General features: G+C 37.1%; 2 protein-coding genes across 5 annotated transcripts in view; one reads left to right on the top strand and one right to left on the bottom strand.

The window, feature by feature from the left end:
- Positions 1 to 10,057: 10,057 nt before the first annotated feature.
- Cyp18a1 (Cytochrome P450 18a1) lies at positions 10,058 to 18,461 on the top strand. Its single transcript, XM_066295544.1, has 5 exons — positions 10,058 to 11,226; positions 11,570 to 11,958; positions 13,732 to 13,894; positions 13,979 to 14,243; positions 17,170 to 18,461. Exons 1-5 carry the CDS (start codon positions 10,863 to 10,865, stop codon positions 17,570 to 17,572), a joined length of 1,584 nt encoding a protein of 527 aa, XP_066151641.1. The 5' UTR covers positions 10,058 to 10,862; the 3' UTR covers positions 17,573 to 18,461.
- Positions 18,462 to 18,962: 501 nt separating this feature from the next.
- phtm (phantom) overlaps positions 18,963 to 24,788 on the bottom strand; it is a 70,679-nt gene continuing 64,853 nt past the window's right edge. For 3 of the 4 annotated variants that reach the window (XM_066295777.1, XM_066295776.1, XM_066295778.1), the window contains exons 3-8: positions 22,915 to 23,060; positions 22,603 to 22,799; positions 22,133 to 22,426; positions 21,913 to 22,082; positions 19,305 to 19,502; positions 18,963 to 19,256 (exon numbers count right to left, since the gene is read on the bottom strand). In XM_066295777.1, coding sequence (XP_066151874.1) covers positions 19,075 to 19,256; positions 19,305 to 19,502; positions 21,913 to 22,082; positions 22,133 to 22,426; positions 22,603 to 22,799; positions 22,915 to 23,060 — 1,187 coding nt within the window. In that variant the 3' untranslated portion in view covers positions 18,963 to 19,074. Of the gene's footprint in view, positions 19,257 to 19,304; positions 19,503 to 21,912; positions 22,083 to 22,132; positions 22,427 to 22,602; positions 22,800 to 22,914; positions 23,061 to 23,484; positions 23,576 to 24,788 lie in introns of those variants that run through there. The other variant, XM_066295779.1, reaches the window with a different exon arrangement.

The following is a 24,788-nucleotide window of genomic DNA, read 5'->3' as shown; positions in this document are numbered from 1 at the left end:
AAACATTTTCCCCCCAAGATGAAGCAGCAGTTAAAATAACGGACTCAAAGGGGAGGATCAGCTCCAAAGGAGACAAAAACCTTTCCATTTATAGGAAAGGTGACGCCTCCAATGTTTTGGGATAATTTTTATTGACTATCTCCTTAACGGAAAAACAATAAACGGAGAATATTATGCAAATTTATTGCAACGTTTAAGTGAAGAAATTAGAAAAAGCGACCGCAATTGGCGAAAAAGAAAGTCTTATTTCATCAAGACAACGCATCAATCTACACTTCCATCATCGCGATGGCTGAAATCTATCGACTTGGTTTCGAACTTATTTCTCACCCACCCTACTCGCCAGATTTAGCCCTCACGGATTATTTTCTATTTTCAAACTAAAAAAATGATTCGGTGTAAAGAGATTTGTCAATAATGAAGAGGTGGAGTCCGAGGTTGATGCTTGTCTTGAAATATTCCAAGCTTCTCTCTATAAACTGGGTATACTCATAGAATCCATAGAAGAAAAGTGCGTTAATCCAACGCAGACTGTGTTGAGAAATAACGTAATATATTCCAAATTTTTTGTTTTTTTAAGTGTCAGGTCGGGTACCTCTGGGACTATCCTGGTACATATAATAAATGTGGGTTTATAGAACACCCAACTTGCTGGTGAAATCCGCATTACTCAGTTTTGTCCAAAAGTGGACATCATGTGTTTTGGTTAGCTGCTCCTCAATTGCGCCAAACGTATAGGAACGTTTGACTTCATTTCCCAATACCACTAGCCCCCAACAACGATAAGTATAATACTATAAGATAGTTGTTAATCACATACGAGCCACGAACTTGTATGTCAATGACAGATTTAAAAATTTCAACTCGACTTAGTAAACTTGACACAATTTTTGCTGGCTGTTCTTAGAATGTATAAGCGAGTTCCAAGTAGTCTTCTACTAAGTTATTGTATCATTTTTACACAATAATTGATATGAGGCGCCCGCCTCATTTGTATTCAAATTTATGAAGGATGAAGACAGACGTGTGTGCTTAAGTTTATTGTCAACCATTAATTACACTTTTAGCCTTCAGAGCAACGTGAAAGGAATGTAGATAATAGTACCAAAATGATCACTTACAAACCTCAAATTCCAAATTTGCAATTTACTACAATATTTAAATGTTCAAGTTTGTCGACCTAAAACTTGATGACGCTTTAATTCGAAGATAAAGTTCTCAGCAATATTCATCAGTAACTTATTAAGAATAATCTTGGGTAAACTCACGATAAGTTGATTTCGTTGAGCTGTTGGGAGTCTCATGGTCAAGAGAGACCCTCTTTCTCACGCTAAAGACATTCCATAGTAGAGTTTCAATGAACGCAAGATACAACAAAACCCTTACACAAACAACTTTGCTTCTTGGAATTGTTTTGCTACTAAATTTTTCTCTCTTGGAATGCGCAGTCCTTCTGAAAAGGTAATCTGAGGGTTCAACATTTTCCTATCGTCAGTAATCACCTCATGAATAAGTGCTGGTTCATACAAATTTAATACGTAGACGATATTGCGGGAATTCCTGAGAATGATTCGCATTCTTGATAACTGACCATGCGGACGGACACACAGATTGAAAAATTTGTTGATTGTTTACTTGTGTATGGCAATGGTAATCTAGTGGAAAACGTAAACAAGGGGACAAAAAATGATTCAATGAACTCCTTAAGGTTGAATGGTGATGACGTTGGTAAAACGAAGAAATAAATATATGTCATGAGACCTAACAGCCTGTTTTTCATAGATAGGAGGAAGGTGAAACCAAAGAGAGCGACATTTTAGTTGTAAACAAGTAGACAAATCTGTTTTGACTTGGTATGTGATGCTCATGAACCAACAACAAACTTGGGTATTGCGTCAACAGCACGTGGGAGAATTTCGTTCCTTTTTAACGTAAGAAATTATAGGCCCAAGTAAAACCGACTCTCCCGAAGTAATACCTTACGGTGGTTCTGGGGGGAACAATGGTGAAAAGAGGACAGGGGGTTTAATTGGTCAGCGTGCCCTGGATTGCGACGTTAACCCGACACAAAGGGGGCAAATATGGTCGCCGAGTGCCAAGCCCCCAATGTCTGCTTGCAGATTCCCCTCAACCTCTATAAAAAAAAAGTAAAACCGACTGAATGTATTATACGATAGTCCCACAAGTACCCGATCTGACATATACATGGCGATTTTTTCATTAAAAATTCGTCTATATTACAAAAACCTAACCTTAAAGAGCTTATACATTAAGGTTGAAGGTGCTTCGTTGATTTGCGGTTGTTTTAAAACCCCTTTTTAGTAAATGGTTTTAGAGATTTTCTAAACATGGAAAAAAGTACTCATCGATACGTGATTTAGTACTTTCATTTCGAAGGTTTTAGTAGTTTTAGTAGTCCATACAACACCAAAGCAGAGTTAAATTCCCTGCTCTGAGGGAATTTGGTTATTCGTTAACTGTACAGCATTGGGTGGTAAAATTCACACGCGGTCGTACACTGCTGCCATATGAACGCAGTGGTTGACCCGACAACACTCCAGATTTGATAACTCTAGATATCGTGGTAAAATTCCAAAAAATTTTAGTCGAATATTTCATTTCCAAGATTTCAAAAAGTACTGTGCATCGCGTTTTGACTGAAAAACTGGATATGAGAAGGCTGTGCCCAAGGTGAACAAGAGGACTTGCGTGAGGATCTTTTAAGGGAGTATTGGGCAAAATTTCACAGAACTAAAGCCGAGTTTTTGCGTCGATTCATAACCATAGATACATGGGTCCATCATTTACACCTGAGTCGAAAAAGCAACCAAAACAATGCACTCAAAGGGGAGCCTCGGCTCTAAAGAAGCGGAAACCCGTTTTATCTGCGGGAAAAGCTCTTTGCAGCGGGAAAAGTTTTAATGACTATCTCTCTAAAGGAAAAACGGAAAATATTATAGAAATATATTGCAGTATTTTAGCGAAGAAATTAGGAAAATGCGACCGCGTTTGGCAAAAAACTGAGTCTTGTTTCATCATGATAATGCACCGGTCCACACTTCCGTCATCGCGATGGCCAAAATCAATCGACTCTGTTTCGAACTTCCTCCTCACCCAACTTTTCGTCAGATTCGGCCCTTCTAATTAGTTTCTATTTCCAAACTTGTTGAATAATAATGTCATATTACTCAGTTTTTTTTCCATTAAGTATCCAGTCGGGCACTTTTGGAGCTATCCAGTTTCCACATTGCAGAGCCACATATTCCCTCTAAATTCCGACTTCTAAGGGAACTCGTGACTAGCTATTTCATTATATTTAATAAATAGCTAACATCTCGCAGGGTAAATCCTGAAACTTTTACATTACTGGAGCAAACTTGACAAACTGTTAAATCTGAACGTGTTTTTTTTTTATTTACCTTTGCAGCTGCCTGCATTCATCAAATTAACGCGTTTGAAGCGGTGTTTGGACGAGACTTCCTACGTCATCGAGAATATGTCGAACTAGTAATGCTAAAAATTTGTTTTGAATAGAGACCCAGATTCCCTAGCGGTGGTTCCAGAGGGAGCGAAAATATCCAAAAGTTGGAGGACACTGCTTTGAAGAACTGATACAAATTGAAATTTGTATGGTCAAAATTGTTAACAACAATAAAAACTGTTAAGTCTTGGTGAACCAAGTCCTGATGTCTTCATCGATCGGGTTAAAACCCCCCCCTGCACATCTTACATTTATAGTCTTCCAGATGTCGCGATCCGTTAGATTCACTAGAAATGGTTTACGGTTCAAATTCTTCGTCCTTTCTACTTTTACCAAGAACTAAATTGCGAGATACTCAAGTCATAAATGTACATCGGAGGTGATTCTTGGGTACCGGAATGCCCCACCATTACCTTCGGCGGTGGTCGTAATTGGGGGTGCCATCACGTCCCTTTCGGGATGAAGGCAATTTTCGGGTCACGGGATAATCTGCCCGTTAGCCGTCAGGCCGGGCGAAATGGGCATTCCTCGGCTGAAATGCGCTCCGACTAAGATTACGCCTATGTCTGCTGACCATCAGCTTCTAGTACTTAAGGGCTGGAAGGAGCTGGGAAGGATCATATTACAGAACAAAGAACGGAGGTACCGTTTGACTCTGAAATTAAACGACCCAAAAAGCGCGATTGGAAATAATTGAGTTTACTCGATATTCTTTGAAATTACGGGGTTTTTAGGGGGTGAAAACCCCATACAAGCTGGTTGTACGGGCACCAGTATCGTCTCCCACCGAGATTTTTTATCCTCGGGGTCCCCCCCCCCCCAAAAAAAAAATAGGAAAGATCATTATTATCACTATTGTCACTCTCATCAGTTGAAGGCGAATCGATCCATTGCCAATCTCCAATCCTGTATTTCTTCAACTAAGTTTTAATCATATCTATGTGCTACAAATCATTTAACAAACCGTGTTAATGTTTAAAGGGTTGTCCTAATTCCACGACTTTCGGGAGATCCCTCGTGTTTATCTTGCTAAGCAGGTATCTAGTCCGTCCTGGACTCTCGTAAACGGAAGCTCAACATCGGTACTTCGAACCGACAAATATTACAAGTAGTGCACAATAATCGCGGGTGGTACCTCCAACCTCCAAGGAAGGAACCCCTGCGTATCGCTCAACAAAAACATTAAACTTTTCCTGTTTAACCTGATAGTACCGTTTTCCTAAGGTCACTCCTTCGCGGACAAGTCCTGTGACTCCCCGACACGTTGTACGTATCTGTTTTTTGTTCCTTATTCCTAACTCGTTTTCAATATACAAATGTCCATCAAACAGCTCAATTCTCGATTCGCTATGAGTGGAACTTTTAATTTTAAACTCTTTAGCACAAGAAATGCGCTGATTACATATACTGATTTAAAGTATATTATATCTTTTTATATAACTTGCCATAACTTCTTTTTTCGTTAATTGGCGGCGCTAATGCAGACTTAAATAAATGTAACTGGTCAGTGAACTAAAAGGATAAACTCGGGGAATTACATCACGGCATCAAAACCAAAATATATGGTAAAACAAAATACTGAGAAAATTACGTGAAGTTTGGTACTTTCGTATGGACCGCAGATTAGAAATGGCGTTGGATCATCGCAGGATTCTTAGACTGCGATCGTGACACGGCCCATATGGTTTCCGAAAAAAATTCAATGATTGGTTTCATATTCAAGAGCATTAATATTGGTAAATAACGTATTTTGATCGGGTACTAAAATTCGAGGTTAAAAGTGAAAAAACTCTCGTTCAAACACTTCAAGTGCTGAAGTGGTGCCTACTTACCGCATGAAAAAAAAAAGATGAGGTTGACAACCTCAACGCAAAATATTGCGATATTGATTTACCCTAATTTTTTTTGTGCACCTGCAACTTTTCTGATATTGGCACCGATTTGGATAAAAATCGATGGGTCAATAAACTCGAAAAGAAGTCTGAGACTAATAATTATTTAGGTATATGAACCTCAGTGAATTTTTTTATATTGGCACACTCATTCGATGTTTAGTCTATCGTTTGCAGGTAGAGTTACAACCTAGTAAAAATGTGTTACTTTCGTCTAACAGTAGTGAAACGCAAGTAATCGTTATGAGGTCAAACTAGTTCGCAGGTTTTGTGTATTTCATACGAATTCATCTATTTCATCTCCCGAGTCCATTGTAAAACACGTAGATGCATAAAGAGATATTATCTCCCACTGTCGTGGGTGAGAGTAATTTTCAGTATTACATCTAATGTGGGCCAAGAATTTCGGTGCGACATTTAATGATCCAAAAATTCGATATTTAACCTGATCGATGATCAAATGTCGACCCGATCGATGATCAATGTCGATCCGACCAATCGATCAATGACGATCAAATGATATATTATATGCCAAAATTTCTACAGCGTGTAATTGAATAGGTGTCCGATATTTCACAGAGTGATTTTTCAAGTAATTTTAAGACGGAAAGTTCTTGCAAGTGTCGTCCTGGTTCGTTTGGTTTTCAGGATGCGGGATATCAAAGTTGAAAAAGATAATCGCACACCATATTCTTTGATATGGTCCGATCCCTTCCAGCTAACTTAACGAAATTTCGCGTCCGGGTGTTTTTTGGGATGAGAAATTCAAATTATCGACGATTTAGCTGTGTCCCCTAGAGGGCGCCGCAACCGGCCATTAAGAGTAGTTTCTTAGCGGTTTTGGACAATTCGCATGCATGAGGTTCAGATGCGTTTTTCTCGGAAACCATTGCTTCTAGCCACGGCAATAAGGTGTGCTTTTTTAAACAGCCAAGGTGGAAAAAAAGATTTTTCGACTCGAAAGAGACATACGGTGAACTACAAAAAACTGTGGCTCTTTAAAAGTGTGCTAACGGTCGCTTGTCGTGCCCCCTAGAAGATAGAATTAAATCGTTGGTAAATTTGAGACTCTTTTCTCAAAAAAGCCCTGGATAAGGAAAATTTCGTGAAATTAGCCGAAATGTACCAAACGACATCGGAGCGTATGTGATTTATTTTTTCAACTTTGATATCCCGTGTCTTGGAAACTAAAGGAGCTGCAGCACATATTTATGGAAAGTTTCCACCTTAAAACTATCTAAAAAATCACCCCGTGAAATATGGGGCACCTATTCAGTAGCACCCTGCACATAAACCTACCTGTACAAAGCTTTTCTTGGAAATTGGATTCGCACATCTGTCAATTCCAAGGTAATGAAAGTAAAAAATTCTTAAATATAACGGACGCAAGCAAAAGTGTCTTTTTACCCTCTTTAAGTAGATTCAAATAGGAATGTTGGCAATTCACGGATGTCTCAAACATGACCCGCCAGCTTGTTAGTTTTTGCAGACTTTAACCCTAATTCAAAATCATTGAAACACAATATTAAAACAACTAAAAAGCATTACATAGGAGGCAAACAAGCCGTAAAGTGTGTGACTGCTTGCCTTCATGTCCAATGTGCGCGTTTCAAATAACCGCAAAATGCAATTTTTACACCTCTTATCCCAGAATTGTGCAAAATGATCAATGTTATGATTGCAGGTCGTTCACTTAAATTAATTTATTTATTGCGTAATTACAATTGTTTACTCTTTTACAATAAGAGTACACTTCTTGATTTTTGAAATGCGGTTTTGAGCCATATAAATTCAAGCAGCAATTTTTTGTGTATAGATGCCTCAAGATGTCCGTAAGTGCGAAAAATGAAAATTGTTTTTTCAATTTTTTTCTTCTAGAAACTGACCTAGTTCAGAATATTCTTCTAAAATTGAATTTTCAGAAATGTTTCTAAATATCTAGTAAATTTTCGCGCAAAATACGACTCTACATACACCTGCAATCCTTGACGGTTTCTCTGTTGTTTCCTTCCCATTGCATTGATTTCAAACAAGATTCCTTGTGAAGTGGACAAAGCTGAATTTCCAAACACATCGTCAGGAGTAATACCATAAGAGCAATTAAAACTATCGATAATTTTCCGAAAGTTGCACGAATGCGCGTAGTTGCTCCAGTGTAAAGTTGTCAAAAATTGTCGTTGCACAAGATCATTCCTCCCAAGAATACTGCCGCAAGATTGAAATATATCAGTCAATTATAGAACTATTCTAGACCGGCCAGGGAAGTAATGTCGTGAATTTAACTAATTTGTCATATTTCATATTTCAGCAATAGAATTCTCATTGTGAGGCTGAACCAATTACTGGCGAGTTACAATGGTAATTTGCACTAGTGCAATTATCGCGATTAATTCCTTCCTATGTTTAAATCATATTTAAGGAATGCAATTATCGAAAAATTACAGCTGTAATTACCCGGCAGGTACCGATAATTGCCCTCTACCTATGTATATATGCCCAACAAATATCGCCTGAGTGTATCGATATCAAGCTAAAGAAACATTTTGACAGTAGTTTTTAAAGGTACTTCGTTTCAGAAGACCTCTTCGAATGAAAATGCAAAAAACAACACTAGAAAAAAAATAAGTAGTACCTATGACGCCTATTTTCTGTATTAAAAAAATATTCTACTAAATAGTAAGTTTCAGTTAAATCCAATGTTTCATTCAAATCAAGTGTGTTTCCCTCACCAAGCTTCTGTATAGAGCAAATCTTTTCTTCTTAAATGCAATTATTCGTCCAACGCAAATTATTTTGTGATTTTGGACAACTTTTGACACTCATACAATTTAAACAGCAAATTGCACTCGTGCAACGCATCTACTCGATCTCTTCAACTTAATTTGGACACGTTCAATCTTCGCAAAAGTCTTTATTTTGAATTGATAATTCTCATTACACTTATATTATCCCTGAAAATTGCGCAACAATAAATTTCCGCTGTAATTCACCAGTGATTGGTTCAACGTAACAATACGAAACCAGAATTATTGAGACTAACGTTGGATCGTTGAAATAGTAAATTTGACAATGAATTGAATTCTCGTCATATGGTTCATGCCAACTTTTCGGAATTCAAAAATTTTAATATTTCATTCAGAGATGTGTTAAAGAGGGCCGACATGGCGTATTTTTAGACCTAATTTTATTGTTTGCGACAAATCCTGCCATTCGGGCATAACAATTGAAAAAGTATGGTTTTTTTACGTAAAAAATCGGCCGTACGTAAACATCTCAAAAATGCACCGTTTCAACGTGAAAATAATTTTACACGTGGAAGTACGTGCATATAAATTGCTTTGGATGTATATAGGTAATAAGAAAAATAATATTTCTTTAATTGAGCGGTTCGAAATTTGGCAATTTTGCACCGGAAATTTAATTATATTAATTTCAGTAAGTCATTATTACCTCCAATAATGACTTCCTGGAAACAGTTATATTCCTGAGAGGTAAGGAAATTACAACTTTCATGCACATGTTGGGCAACAGTTCACTGCGGTAAAAATATTTAAAATCCATTTTACTCGAAAACGATTTATCTTTTGGAAGCCGACAAAGGGCGACTTTTTAATGCAAGAAACTATGCTTTTCCAATTATTGCGAACGGATTGTAAGAAAAGTTGCGAACAAGATAGGTAGAACCCAAAATCCCTCAGTCGGCACTGTTTAATCCACCTCTAAACATTTTTAAATTACGTAAAAATGTTCGAATTTACCATAAAAAGTTCTTTATGGTAATCTGATCAGCTATTAGGTCTAATATCTGATCAGGATTTTGATAACGTCATCTCAAATTGTATCGATGAAAGACCATTCAGGGTCCACCCTTTAAAAGGGTCTAACTTCCTTAAGATCCGTTTACCGACCTGTGTTTGTAGGAAGTTTTTTGCCTATATTTATTACCCCAAAATCACCCCCTGTAACGTCTATAGCAAACGTTAGGACATCGTAAATATGTGTCTTTGATTGGATAGCGTAAGCCATCGATACGGCAGTGGTACACTACATTCAGAAATAGGCAAAAAATGCAGATGCGTTTAATTTGATATGCAATTTATAAGAATCTTTTTATTTTAGTCGATTTTCCAAAAACAGAATATTTATAGAAAAATTCATATTCGCTATTTAAAAAATTATCTATTATAAACTCAAATTTTGATACAGCAATTTTTATTTAAAAACACTTATAAATCTGAACAGATCACACTTGAAAAAAATAAAATTATATCTACTGATCTAGTAAGTTCCTTAAATTTATATTTTTGATAGTGCCATAAACCTACTCTCGCATTATACGGTACCGTGAATAACTGTAACCTGGCAAAGAGTCAGTTTTAAATCTAAAATACTTAACAAAAATATTAGTTTTTCAAAAAATCCACTTGACAAGTTCATAACATTTTTCCCTGATTATTATGCATTAGTCAGCACTTATATAACATGATTATTAACACTGGTACATATTACATAAATAATAATATTGAATACCTAACAGATCAGCTGATTTTACTAACAATAATAATTGTAAAATGAAACAAAATATCAAAGTATAAAATAACATTCGCATACATGACCAATGGCAAATTGGAGCATCCGCACCAGTGCGCCCTCAGTGTCTTATGTACGGCCGCCGAAAGTTGTCTAAATGGGCGTAACAGATAATGTTATCAGTTGTCATGATACAGCAACGATAATGGATATACTTGGCCATATTATCGCACTGACTGCGCCCTGTTACGGGTGCCCAAATTCGTCATGACAAAAAGAGAGTACCACTACACTAAATTTAAAATTTTACCAAACGAATATAAACTTACGTAAAAAGTGTACCTACAAAAATAAGGAAAATACATAATCACACCAATAGATTTTTTCTAAAGGTCCATTGAGAATCTAAATTGCATTTTTCAAAACGTGACGCACAAAAATCCTACAATTTTACCCCAAAAGCCTGTATAATGTTAAATAACTAGAAAGTACTTCTCACTTGTAAATACCCGTCGATAAACGCAAACAATGAAGCAATAAACAACAAATCAAAACACCGCATGCACCGGTAACTGCACACAAATCTCCATCTGTAGTACTATTTTGACCTTGATCTTGAATCTACTGGCGAGACCTCGTCGTGGTTGAAACAGGACACCGAAATCCGGCAGTACCACGTCCAGTACCACTTCGGAACTAACTGAAGGAAATTAATGAATGAACGGAGAACCCACTACGATCATTGGTAGGAGCACCGGTACGACCTGTGATTGGTAGGATTTGCGCTCCTCCTAACCAAGACTGCACACACTTCCACCCCACTTCTGCTTCTTAAGTCCGTAGTAAACCGATGTATAAAAGCAGTATACTACAAATACTACCACAATAGATATATCGCGGACTCTTGAACACTCCAAAAAATCTCGTATAGGTAGTACTGCCTCGAGAAAAAAATTACTATGTTCATATATAGTGCTTCAGTTTTGTGGACCGTCCTCAACGAGGACGCGACGAGGACCGTTCTTTTCGTGTTTACCGTAGTGTTAATTCTAGCAAGAACCCTCCAGTCATGGTTGGAATGCAGGAGCCTTCCACCAGGACCTTGGGGAGTACCAGTGTTTGGTTCCTTGTTGAGAATCAAAGGTGATCTTCACCTTTTCTACAGAGATTTAACCCATAAGTATGGGTCGCTGATTTCTGCAAGGCTCGGGTCGCAACTCATCGTCGTGCTTAGTGATTACAAAACCATCAGAGATGCCTTCAGAAAGGAGGAGTTTACTGGTCGACCCAGCACTGAACTAACCAATATTTTGGAAGGTTACGGTAAGTCATCTAGTGAATATACAATTTTCTTTTATAATCCTTCATCGGCATCAACTGACACACTTATTTACTTCAATGGCCTTCATGGGTCATCTCTCGAAATATACGCATCAATAGGCAATCAATAGCTCATTGTCCCTTTATCAATCTTAGCCTAGTTTCTGTCATGACGAAAAACTGATAACAATCCTATTCGATCTTCTTTCATGAGGCGCGTGCATAAAAGTGTCACAATGGTGTTTGCTCATTTGCGGACCGCTAAAATTCTCATGTCTACGAAATTTATCACCATGGAAAGCTTGAGCTTACTCACCACTTAGCGAGTTTTTTTTTTCCTCTTCAGGTGTAATAAACACTTCAGGAAAACTGTGGAAGGATCAGAGAAGGTTCGTCCACGACGGCCTTCGCCACTTCGGCATGTCGTACCTCAGCTCGAGGAAGGCGCGAATGGAAAACAGAATAGTGAGCGAAGTGGACGATTTCCTACGAATTCTGAAGGCCACCAATGGACAGCCGACCGACCTGAACCCGGTGCTGGCGGTCTCCATTTCCAATGTCATTTGCGACGTTTTAATGTCGGTCAAATTCTCCCATAACGATGCCAGATTTATTCGGTTCATGGAGCTGATCGAGGAAGGCTTCCAACTTTTCGGCTCCTTGGAGTACGTGTTTTTCATTCCCATTTTGAGGTACTGGCCCGCACACAGCAAGACTCGCCAGAAAATCGCCAAGGTAACTTAATTAATTACTAAGCACTAATAATGTCCTTGCACATCCAAATTACTTTCACTCTTTAAGACACAGTTACTATTTATATCTGCTGGATAACAGAAATGTGTTACTAACCGTATACCCGGCTAACCTTGACCTTAAATTAGCAGCTTTCGAGTTATCTAAATGCTAATCAACTGGTGTAGATATTGTGTGGGCGGCCAGTTTTTTAAGGGTCAAATTATTGTGGTTCTGGTTAGTTTAAGCTGTGCGTACTTTCCATGGGGTCGGTAAATTCTGTCGAAACCAGAAATCTCCCCAGTACAGCGTTTCTACAGAAATTACAGCTAAAATTGACAGCGCCTGGGCCCTAAGGGCCAATCGATCGTTAAATCTATCGGAAACCTTACCTAAAAGATAATTTCCATGGGTACCAAGAAACTAGCCAATGATCTTTCCCATTCCATCGTTTTTAAAAAAATTATTCAGCAGGTGAAATTCTCAAGGAGTAGGTCCTCTATGTGCGCTGTTTTTGCCATATTTTCTCTTCAGATATTGTACATCCAGTGCTTATCGATCGACATGGAAATTTCGAAAGTCAGCTTTTTGAACGTTAAGCACTTCGCTAACATTTCTGATGAACCTTCATTTAATGCCTCTTTAAATTTACGAAAAAATGCTTTTTTGATTTTCAAACAAAAGAATTTTTGGCCGTATCGTTCTCCAATTCTGCGAAAACTCTTACAAACATCCTCAAAATATGATTTTGCTTTTAGAAAATCGGCGTTTTGTCGCATATATTCACTTACAACTGGTGAGCTGCAAATAATTTACACTCAATTTTCGAGAAATTCTTGAGGTTTAAAAAGTATTTTCACAACGCCGGAGGTCTTCAGTATTTTTTCAAATCGTTGCGAGGAATTTTTCTGGATAAAACTCAAATTTGAGAATTTTCGCAGTCCGAGAATTTTGATACGATTTTCGAAGTCACCTTAAAGCGGCTTTTCATTGCTATCTTCAACTGCGAATAATTATACAAAGTATTTAGCGCAACCAAAACAAAGTTTAAATAATTTCTGCGATATGCGCAAGCGACGATAAAGGCACGACCACAGAAAAGACTGATTGATAAACACTGAGGAGACATTTCTCGCCCCCGAAACGCCGGAAATCGTCTTGTGATAATCGAATTGCGAATGAAATTGACTTTAAGAGCGAGAAATCCAGGTTCGTTCTTTTGGTATATGCATTGTTTGGAGGTATCTTGGAGTGCGAATAAAAATCTTTGTTTCACCAGAAAAGAGGACCAATTCTGGATCCCCAAAAAGAGTCATACATTTGTTCCGACCTTACGGGATCGGCTTGCTTCTCTGTTGCTGCAGACCTGTGAACTATTGCTGCTGGTCTATACCAACAAATTTCCGTCTATACCGAACATAACGGCAGGGCTACACATGCACCATTGATATTATCGACCATTCTAAAACGCATATGCCAAGGTTGTACCAGAATTTGGCGAATAAAAGTCCAACCAGCCATTAGTTTTTCCGATCGGGAATACCCGCCAATTTTGAGGGTCACTAATGGTGTGACTCGTTAAACATTCCAAAGATTAACTTTCCAATGTTTAACGAATCAATGGGAAGATTCGGAAGCTCATGGAAAATGCCACGGGCGAAAGACACTTTCGCGTTCACACAGACCCTTTTCCTTTAAGTTACTTAGTCCCATACCATTATTGCATTTGGGACCAAAATTTCATCGACTTCAACGCGCGTTCTTCTTTGGTTTCAGAATCGCGAGGAAATGGCCGAATTCTTCCAAGAAGTGATCGATGAGCACAACAGAACTTTTGAACCGAGCCACCTTCGTGACCTTTTGGATACTTATTTGTATGAAATTCAAAAAGCCAACGAAGAAGGTGTCGGTCATCATCTGTTCGAGGGAAAAGATCACGGTAAGTTTTTCCATCACTCGCTCTTTATTTTTAATCGCTCACGAGCCTCAATAGGTTTAATGCAACCTTGGAATTTTGTTCCAGATCGCCAAATGCAACAAATAATCGGGGACCTGTTTTCCGCTGGAATGGAAACAATCAAGAGTTCCTTACACTGGGCTGTTTTATTTATGTTGCACAATCCTGAACATATGAAGGCTGTGCAAGAAGAATTAGACCAAGTCGTTGGTCGCCAAAGGTTACCAAAGTTAGAAGATCTAGCTTACCTACCGGTTACCGAATCTACCATTTTGGAAGTACTCCGGATATCCAGTATCGTTCCTATGGGCACTACTCACTCACCTATCAAGTAAGTGTCTTCGATTGAATTTTTCTCTGTTTCAATATGATGCCATGCAGTAATGCCTCGCATTGGCAAAACAGTTTTTTTTTATGGAGCCCAATAATTTTTTATGCACGATTATGACAATATAACCGGTAATTTAAATTCACACCTGCGAAAAAAGTGAAAGTCCTTGTATGCCTAAAATTCATTTATATATATTTTTCGGTCGATGAACTTAAACAGCAGTATACTGTCAGACGATTTCTCAAACTAATTTCGTAACCCTACGCAAAGGCTTTTTAATATTGTGTGTACCAGCTCACTTTACGCAACGGAGAGGCTTTTGACCTGCTAGAATCGTCTTTATGTAACCAATCATCAGTAATATTTGAAGAGAGGAACTAATGTACAATTTGCACATGAAATATTAAAAAATGTCGCAATCGGTAATCACATATTGTAACGCGAACGTACAGGGTGGACCTGCCAATAGGTGCCGCTGGTTCCAGAAAAAGGTTTTTCAAAAAACACACACACACACACACACGCACGAAGCACCGTAACTTTTCTCATGAAGGAGACGAATCTTGGCGAAAAAATTATAGCGGCAATTTTCACACCCCTCTGTGGGTGTTCTTTGCCAAAATTTTTCAAAGAGGAATGTAGATCATGATACCACGAACACCGTGATGATGCGTCATTAAGTTTTTTCTTATTTCGCATAGCGCTTCGTTTTCAGCAATCGGCTGGTTTTCTTGAGTTTCGTCGAATTTTGGAATTCTTGAAATTTTCGAAAAATTCAAACATTAACTCGATTTTACCTAAAAACTCTCTGTGTCAGGCCAAAAAAGGTTTTCCAGCAAGACTTTTTCCTGGCAGCTTCTGATTTTCGGTGTGCGGCGGTGGGCCACCCTATGTGACCCTATGAAGAGCCCTCTCTCTCTTTGGGATACGAACGGGAACGATATTAAATTAAATTTGGAATTTCTGGCATTTAAGCGAAAATTGGTGCAATGAAAATGATGGGCGTAATGAAATTTCAAAAAGGAATTTGTAAGAAAGTGTGCTCTACGGGGTAACGAAGTTTCGTTTTGAATTGACAAGCAAGGTCCGCATATCAAAATGAACATGAATGAAAATCACACCGAATCATTTTTAGACAGAATAAAACCACTTTCTGCAGATGCGTAAGTGCGCTCACTCTATCAGTGTACTTAAATTATGTTTAGCTTTAATTCGTTTCTTGTCTTGCGTATAATTTTTACTTCCCTCGTGTGCATTTCTGTCTGTTTTTCGTGATATTTCTTGGCAGCCCTGATTGTTTTGAAATAGGAATGAAAGTCAAACATAATTTAAAATTTGACAATTTAAATTTAATCAGAGAAAGAACACCGATGAAGCAAGCACACTTACGCACCTGCAGAAAGTGATTTTACAGTCACTGCCCATAAATGGGTAAGCTATTTGCAACCAATAGAATGGTCGCAAAGCAGACTTGCTTGCAAATTTCCATTTTGTAATTTTATTATTTACTTCACATTTTTTATATCTATTTCTGCGTAAATGCTAAAAATTCTAAATCTTAATCTTAAAATTCTAAATTAATAAATTATTTCTGGGAAAAAATAAATCTCGTATTCGATTGTACGTTTTTAGACGAAAATTTGATATTAATTTGCATTCATTTTCCAATGACTTTAAGCTTTCTTAGTTGAGATGAAGATAACCCTGAAATTTCAATTTGGTAATTCGCGGGTCCTCGATACTATTCTTAACTTGAAGCTTTGAATATAACATACAGGTGGCGAAAACTTTTATTTTTATCTCTTTGATGTCTTTAATTTCTAGATATAATTTGCCACATGGGTGACACTTTTACAATGTACCTGCCATTAGAAAATACATTAATTTTTAATTAATAGCAAAATTAGCTTTATATTCATTAATCCATGGCGTCGATTAATCGAACGGAAGTCAACTTGAAAATTGATCGAATCAATCAAACTTCTCAGATCAATATCTACATATTTCTAGGACACGAGATTTCGTTTTTCTCCATAAAGTGTAGCTAAGTAAGAAGAATATGCTACATATACCGTGTGGTTTTAAATTGTCATATCCCCCCTCCATCGTCAATGCTGACTTATTGTGACACTTTTATCTTCAAAAGCAGTATTGAGAATAACAAAAAAATCCTATCTTTTGACGTTTGTTTATGTTATTTAAATGTTGCTTAAGTCACCGGTTGCATAAAATGGTGGATTTTTCAAAATGGACACGTGGCTCAAAGGTTATTTGGAATTAAATGTTTTTCAAAACTACATTCAATAACATATTGCGATTCAATATCTATTGATTAGTTTTTGAGGAAAATGGGTATAAATTTGGTAAAAAATGCAATATATACTAAATTAAATAGTATGTTAATAGTGAAAAAACTTGTTTGTTAATGGCAAATTGGTTTCTTTTCGATTGTACGCTCACAGTCTTTCGTTATTTTTGTTTATCTTTTTATTCTTTTTTTTACAACTGTAGAGCCGAACGATATTACTTTAACAAATCAGATCTATGTGGTCTGAACTATATATATTTTTTCAATTCATTCTTCCTTTCCTCAATTTTAAGAAACGTCATTCGATTTTTTCTTTTCTACGTTCCCTTGGTTTTTTTCTTTCTAATTTGTTTGTTTTCACTATTGTTAAGTCATTCTAGTATCCCGGCGGTAACGATGCAAATCGATATTCTAGAATCTGGCCTTAAATTGCATATTCGTCAGTTTGTAATAGGAACATCTGAATATTTCCCGCTATAAAATACAACTAGTTTCTGATTCTCTTTATCAACTAACGTTCTCATTTTGTACCGAGAAGATGGGTGTACCTCCATTGGTTACGTATTGTAAGAATGACCCTTTTCTGACCTTAACTAAACCAAATCTTCCTTGTTACAGAGACATCAAACTAAACGGCTTCCACTTGCCACGACATGCGCAAGTAGTACCTCTACTTCACGCAGTCCACATGGACCCCACCTTATGGAAAGAACCGGAAAAGTTCGATCCCTCCCGATTCATTAATGGAGAAGGAAAAGTCCACAAGCCCGAGTATTTCTTGCCATTCGGAGTGGGAAGGAGGATGTGCCTTGGAGAAGTCCTGGCCAGAATGGAAATTTTCCTGTTTCTGTCCTCGCTCTTGCATAGCTTCGAAGTGTGTGTACCTGAAGGGGAAACCCTGCCGAGCCTGAAGGGAATCGTCGGCGTTACCATCTCCCCTAATCCATACAGGGTGTGCTTGAAACCTCGACCCATGGAATGGGACAATGATGATAATGTGAGAGCGGCCGGCAGTCACTAGACAAGTGTTCAAGAGCACGGTCAGAAGATTGGTTCCTAGTTGTGAGGCACAGTAGGTACTTAACCAGATTCAAAAATATGCGTTCTTTTTCCAAATAGGATCTCCGATGTTGGTCGGCTGTGCGTTTAAAGTGTTCATAATCGTAATAAACTAGTAGTATTTTAGATTACTTTGGCTCTGGGAGTTATCAGAGTAGATGGAGTGCCATCTTAAGTATTGCAACATCATTCATTAGACATCATGATATCAAGCAATTACCTAGCACCCACTTTATCAGTGTTTATCCCGGTTTTTACATTATAGTAATGTTACCTGAAGTGGGGATAAACAGGTCTTGAAGTCCTCTTGATATTTCATATTATAGTACAATTGCTAGTCAGGCATGTTCATCATTTTTTACCAAGTTTGCAACTCCATACAAGTCACTTCCTTAATCATTTTACCATTTTGACATTTAGCAGTGTTTTTACCAGTGTTGTATGGGGTTGTAAAAGATTACATTGGTTACCGAAGTTCAACCATAATTTAGTTATAATATTTTGTATATAGACTATGTCTACTTTATAGTTATTTGGATGTATTAGTATCCGTTATTCTGTCTGATGTCTTTCAGACACGATTAATTTTGCGATGAGGGAATTTATTAATCAAATATTTTAATTAGTATTTTCTTAATCGTGCATCTGGAAGAATGTCATACAAAACCTACTCATTATTTGTACCATATCGCCTTCATTATCATAATTAGTATTCGAGGAATGCATTACAATATTTTGTTTCGCAATTGTGCATAAACGCAGTTTTAGAGAGGAAGACTTCATTTGTATTAAGGTTTGTTGTTTTAATTAATTTTGATTATAAATAAGTTATAATAAATTATTTTATTAAACAGTGTCTTTGTTTCATGTTTGATCTTCTTGAGGTTCAACGATTTGAAAACTCACCTTCGATGCTATTTTCTAATTGTAATTCACAATCGATACACTTCGAGAACCTGCAAATCGTTTGCTCCATTCTTAACTTGACCTCGATTGGCTTGGACAAAATAGCTTCAGGAGTCACCCTCAGGTAAAGTTTCAACTCGGGTACCGAGCAACGCTCTTCCGAAGTAATCTGGATATATCGCATGTCACGTTAAGCTTTTTTCTATCCAAATTTTGGAGTTCGCATCTCGTTTGGATTCTTCGACCGGGTACATGTGTGACGTTAAACTAAATCGGGGATTCCTAGGACGCTCTGCGACTCCAGATACAGAAAATTCTTTTATTTTTTTTTCTCAATTTTATATTAAATTTAAATTTCTGATCACATGACTTGAAAACATGAAAGAAGTATCCATGTACCTAGTACCTTCCCTTAACTGTTTTTCTACATGAAATAAATAAGCATACTGCTTTAGAAACATATATTTCCTAATTACAATTGTCTACCCTTAATAATTAATCCAATTCTACTTCTGAAGTTGATCTAATAATATATTCACTCAATTCCAGGTGTTGAAATTACGAATCCAATGGTTCAAATCTAACATTAAATAGTTTAGGAGTTAACGTTATCCCTGGGTTTCCTTCAAGGTTCACAGATTCTTTGTTAGTTATTTTCAAGTGGAACTTCTGAAGCACAGACACGCAGAACATAAAAAGTATCATTCTTGCGAATTCGTCTCCGATGCACATTCTTTTTCCTGCATAAATTTGTGTTTTTTCATTGATTTTCTAACCGCTAAACTTACCGAATTGAAATGGAATAAAGTTCTCGTTTTTGGAAAATCTTCCCTGTTCGTCCAAAAAATTATTTGGATTGAAGACCTCCGGATTTGCGTAGAATTTGTCATTCATATGTATAGCCCATTGGAGGGGTATTACCATCGACCCTTTGGGAATTACATAACCATCAATTTCGATATCGTCGGACACACCATGGGGGATTCCTTGATAACATAAAAAAGAAAAATGTTAGATTTCATTGGAAAGTTTATTTCAAAGTGAGGGGAAAAATATCTTGTGAAGATCGAGGGAGTCAAATTCGCCCACGAGTGGATCACGGTGATATGGGCGACTCAAGTTGATATGTAAATGCAGAAATCTTGAAAACGTTAAAAGATCTGGAATACCTCAACTTGAAACCAAAGTGAGTGCAAAATGTAAACTGATGGTGTACTCCATGATTTTTGATTTTCGTAACATCTTAAAAACCGTTCAATGTGGAGCGTAGGAAGGAATAATGGCTCGTATGCACGAAAACCCATATTTTCTAATTTTTCAAGTATCTATTTCGTATATGGATTATCCGTTGCACGAAGTTCAAGGTATCAAAATTATATGTTCGAATAATTATTAATTTATTAATTCTGCAAGTGTTATAATCAGTGGCGCCTACATTAAAAAGCACAGTGGAGTAGTAAAAGTAATCTATCAAGCACGTGGAAATCTAAGAATTCACACAGATAAGACAATCATACCAAACCTGACATTCTATTTAAGGACAAAACATCGAAGACCACTTATTTAATTAATTTAAACTTTAAAGGGTGATCCAAGAGCCCAAAAACAGTTGCGTTGTCGCGCCGACCCATGGGTTGTGGCCGTCCGTTGCAGGACGCTTTGTAGGTACAGGGTGTTCCAAGTAGGACTAAACGCAACTAACCTTTGTGTCATCCCGTTTTTATTTCAAAAATTTCTAATAAGTGTTTTATGTATTTATACCCATATTATTGAAAAATGCTGTTAAAAATTTATATAAAACAAGTGCCGCGATATAATTTTGCATTGTTCTCACGGAACACCCTGTATATTATTTAATTATATAGGTTTCTTCATGCTGATTTCGGGGATACGTTTTCTCTTACCGAATTCTCTTAATTTCGATGGAAAAAGGTACTAAGTCAGGGTGCTTTCTTCGGCTCGAGCATTGTTATTGTGATATTTTGTATTTTTATATTGGCATGAAGAACCTCACACACCATTGTGATTGTGCCAGAAACCGTGCCGTCGGACCCAAACGATTTTAATACATGCTTGAATCCGAACGTGTTAATTTAAATTTATGCATACAAATAACATCGAGATGGTAATCATCAATAAAAAATAACGTTCCCATAGCTTCGGCCATCGCCAGCCGATCTTCTGGAGAATAAAACCTAACAGGGTGAAACATGTCCAGAACTACCTAACGCATATAGCAATGAGGTATTACGAGCTGATTTGAAGTGTGGTGACTCCATGGAACCGAATTATCTGAATCAGCAGAAATAAATGGTGACGTGAGATAGGCTGTGAGTAATTGATTTACTCATGGTTTTGGTTTCTAGCTTTGAACTTTCAACCTTCTATTGGTAGCATAAACAAAATGCGTGGTGACACACAGGCATTTTGAAAGAAGGATGTGCGGTAGATTGAAATCTGTACTGATTTTTCATGCAGGTTTGTCACGAGGTCCGTGAGACGTCGGGGGTGTACCAGGGATCTCACCTGCTACTTATCACATATCCACTGTTTTCTAACGACATTGTTTAAAGCTTCGAATCCTGGGAATATCTGCTGTATGCCGACGAATCAAAATTATTTGCGCGGGTGAAACCTCAAAATGAACTCAACTCCCACCTCAAACCAAGTTTCAAATGGGATTGAATTGGGAATTCAATGAGACTTTGAATAATTCAATTAAAAGTCCTTCGCGTTTGAATTAATAATCGTGAATAAAACTCAGTTCCTAAACTACTTCATATTTGACTTTAGTGATTGCTGTAAATCTTATCTTTAGTTTTTCCTTTTACTTTTTTGTAATTTTTACAAATATTGATGTTTCCGGTTTTTGAAAGTTTTACCGCGACATTTCAACAGCTTTCAGGAGGTCAAAGACTCAATGCGATCCTAGTGGACATGACGCCGTTGGTCAAAACATATCGGCATTTTTAGCTTATCTTACAACATTTCTACTACTCATGACGATCGATTTCGAGTTAGGAACTTTAAGGAAGTCAATACATGCACAGCATATCCACAGTCGGCGAATTTTAAGGAAAATTTTACGTAAAATTTCCTTCTCCAGAATTTTCAAAAATATCGTATTACGATTTAAAAAATTTAGGAATTTTCTAAAATATTGCACCTAAACTTCGATTTTGATGGAAGAAACCTGATAACTTATCAAAATGATTATTAGATCAGTTTGAGCCACTCAGTGAAAACCGTAGTCGCCAATCCGACATCTTCACAGGTCAACAAAATGCTTATGATTTAAATAATTAATTTTGCAGATATTACACAAACGTCCGTACAAACAATAAACATCTGTCGGTGAGAGGAAAGTTACTAATGGAACTTTGCAACCTAACTCACCTAGAGGAACTACCGAGCGAATTCTTTGAGTTTCAGCAATGCAGGCTTCAGTAATAGGCATGAACTCAGTGTCTTCCATTGAGGGCGCTTTGCCATTTAACACTGTAATAATTTCTTGTTGAACATCGCTTTGAATGTCCTCATTTAGTGACATAAACAGAATGAACCATCTGAAATTGAGAGCTTGGATGATAAACGAAATGTCTCAATATACACCCACCTGAAAGTGGTCAAGGTAGTGTCTAGTCCGGCTCCAAAAACATCGGCCAACAGGTGATAAAACTGCTTGTCGTTGTAATATTTATCCACATCGTCTGTGCCTTTTCTTTTTTCTTTTTCAATAAGAAAACCTTGTATCAAACTGGTGTAGGCTCTATTCGTGTCAAGGTTCGAGGATCTACTTCTGTCCCACAATACCTTTTCTTCTTTGTCGATGAGATTTTGGTAAAATCGATGTGTTTCGATTTGGCCTTCGATTAGGAAAGACATCGTTCGGTTAAACATTGGCAAAAACCTGTGAGAAGTGAAAGCTTCTATAGTCGCATATCAACGACACATGATGGTTTTATAAATATTTTTGCCAATTTTTAGGAGTGGTTAGTTTCATTTGCATAAGGGATTCCCAAGGCGGGGGTGGCACACATGATGCAATAGATTTTTTCAACTTCATGCGAATTTATCAGAACTTACCTAAGGAAGGGTAGAAAATTCAATGGAGCTGCTACTCCGATAAGTTCCGTCCCTACTTTCTGCTTCTCTTGCAGCCAGATCCATCGACTATCGTCCATCTCCCAATGGGTGCCAAAAACAACTTCATTTATTAGTGAACCGAGATGATGCCGGAAAAGATCTTCGGGATCGATTGGTGTGGAGATTTTTGATAACGACTACAAGAAGAAAATAAAATCTAATCCGAAGAAAAATTATTTAAGCTCATGTAACGTTGTAAAAAATTAGAAATGTGTCCGTGTGTGAGAGTTTCCTTATAAATATTTGACTCACATTTATAAGTAGGTTTGCATGCTTCATTATGAGTTCTTCCATTTTTCTCCTTTGCGACCCTGTTTTAGCGCATCCTATGCTTCTCAGCCAGCTGATTGTAAATTTCCTCTGATCCTTCCATAAATCACCTTCTGAACAAATTATACCTAAAGAACAAAAATATGTTTTCAACATCATTTCAAGGTTTTCCAAACATCCAAATTATCGAGAAGAACAACAAGACGGCATCGTTAAATTAGAGGTCTTCTAATAATTACAATTATCGCAAAACGGAATGCAAAATATGTTTTTTCGTATTGACGGGTCAGTTCCCTTTCAAAATTGTAATTTACAAGTAGGTGAAACCAAGTTTATTCCGCCAAGGTCGCAGATAAAATAGGTCATCAAAATTCAGAAGGTCACTTATAGGTCAATAACTCAATATCCGTCTTCATAATGAATGCATAATTAGTCGGGCAAATGGCAGATGGTATAATTTTCGACAAACGATATCATTAAATCATCTTAAGCATGATTCGAGTTTGAATGTGCGTCATGAGATTAGTGAAATATTCAGAATTTATAACTTGCCTGTTTTGGGAATTAACGAGGGTTGAAACATGCAGAAGATGCAAGTTTAAGATATCCAATGAACAGGAAATTCATAAAAATGTGTGTAATAAGTTAACTGGTCATGTATTCACTATGTTGTGGTCGATATCAGAGGGAATAAGGCATGTCAAGGAGGTCGCGTACAGGGTGGCGCATCGAAAAGTTTCCGCTCAGATTTTGTTCTTGCAAACGAATAAATGAAAATAGCTCCGGGCACGTTAACTCTATTTCTTCGGGAGGTACAAATTTTTTACATATTCATACCCTCTCTGTTGCAACCCCTATGAAGAAGTAAGTATCACGCTTAAAATCTTAAATGGAAATGGGGGAGGCAGTAATGCCTTATTTTAAAGGAAATTGAATTCCCTTTGTTAGGTGGCCAAGCTGCGATTCAAATTTCTCGAGAACTTTTCTTATCGTTTAAGTAGGTTTTTGTTGATCTTTTTAAATAATTTCGTTTTCTAACTCTTCAATATTGTTGTGCTTATTTGAATTCGCCTTAGTTTCAGATAACGCCATAAAAAACGCCATAGGTGTGAGGTCAAGCTGTCTAGCAGGCCCTCCAACTGCTGTATCGCGCAAATATTTCAATAATTGTTGAATTTCGACGTGGGTATGGTATATGAAATATGTTTAGAATATCTCAAACAACTCAAAAACTTCATAATATGCATAAGGTTCCATAAAAAAAATTAAAAAGTGCATTTATATACTGTATGGTTAACCCTGTATACAAATCTGTTACATCGAAAAATGCATAACAAAAACAATATTTCACGTGCTCAGCATTTTCGTGAGAAATATTTCCTTGAATTTTTAACAAATTTATGCAGAATTTTTGGTCCTTTATTTACATACACGTATGGATACTAACAGTGTCAATAGTGCCTAAATTTCAATACATAATTGATTGATTAATCTTCCATTGATTTCTGTCTGATAAACCGATTGCAGATGGTGTGTGTGACTCAGGTGGAAAATCTTATTTTCCTGAAATGTATCGTATGAAACAACATGTACTGCGAAGCTCCATCTTTGCACCCCTGCCATTCAGCTTATATTTAAATAACTCATTAGTCTTGTTTTCGTGGGCCTAAAATGTTACAATTAAAATGTGCGAATAATCAAATGACATTTTCTTTAATTAAAGCCATAAATCAAGGCTCTTTTTTCCCTGGAAGGGTACTTCAAAGTGAATCATTTTATGTAAAAAATAACTCCAAAATTGTTCCCTTGCGTGACTGAATAGGATGTTTGGAAATACATGAAGATCCATCTATGAG

This window comes from Euwallacea fornicatus, chromosome 23, assembly GCF_040115645.1.
Source record: "Euwallacea fornicatus isolate EFF26 chromosome 23, ASM4011564v1, whole genome shotgun sequence".
Classification (NCBI taxonomy): domain Eukaryota; kingdom Metazoa; phylum Arthropoda; class Insecta; order Coleoptera; family Curculionidae; genus Euwallacea; species Euwallacea fornicatus.
This window is presented reverse-complemented; position numbering and strand designations above follow the sequence as displayed.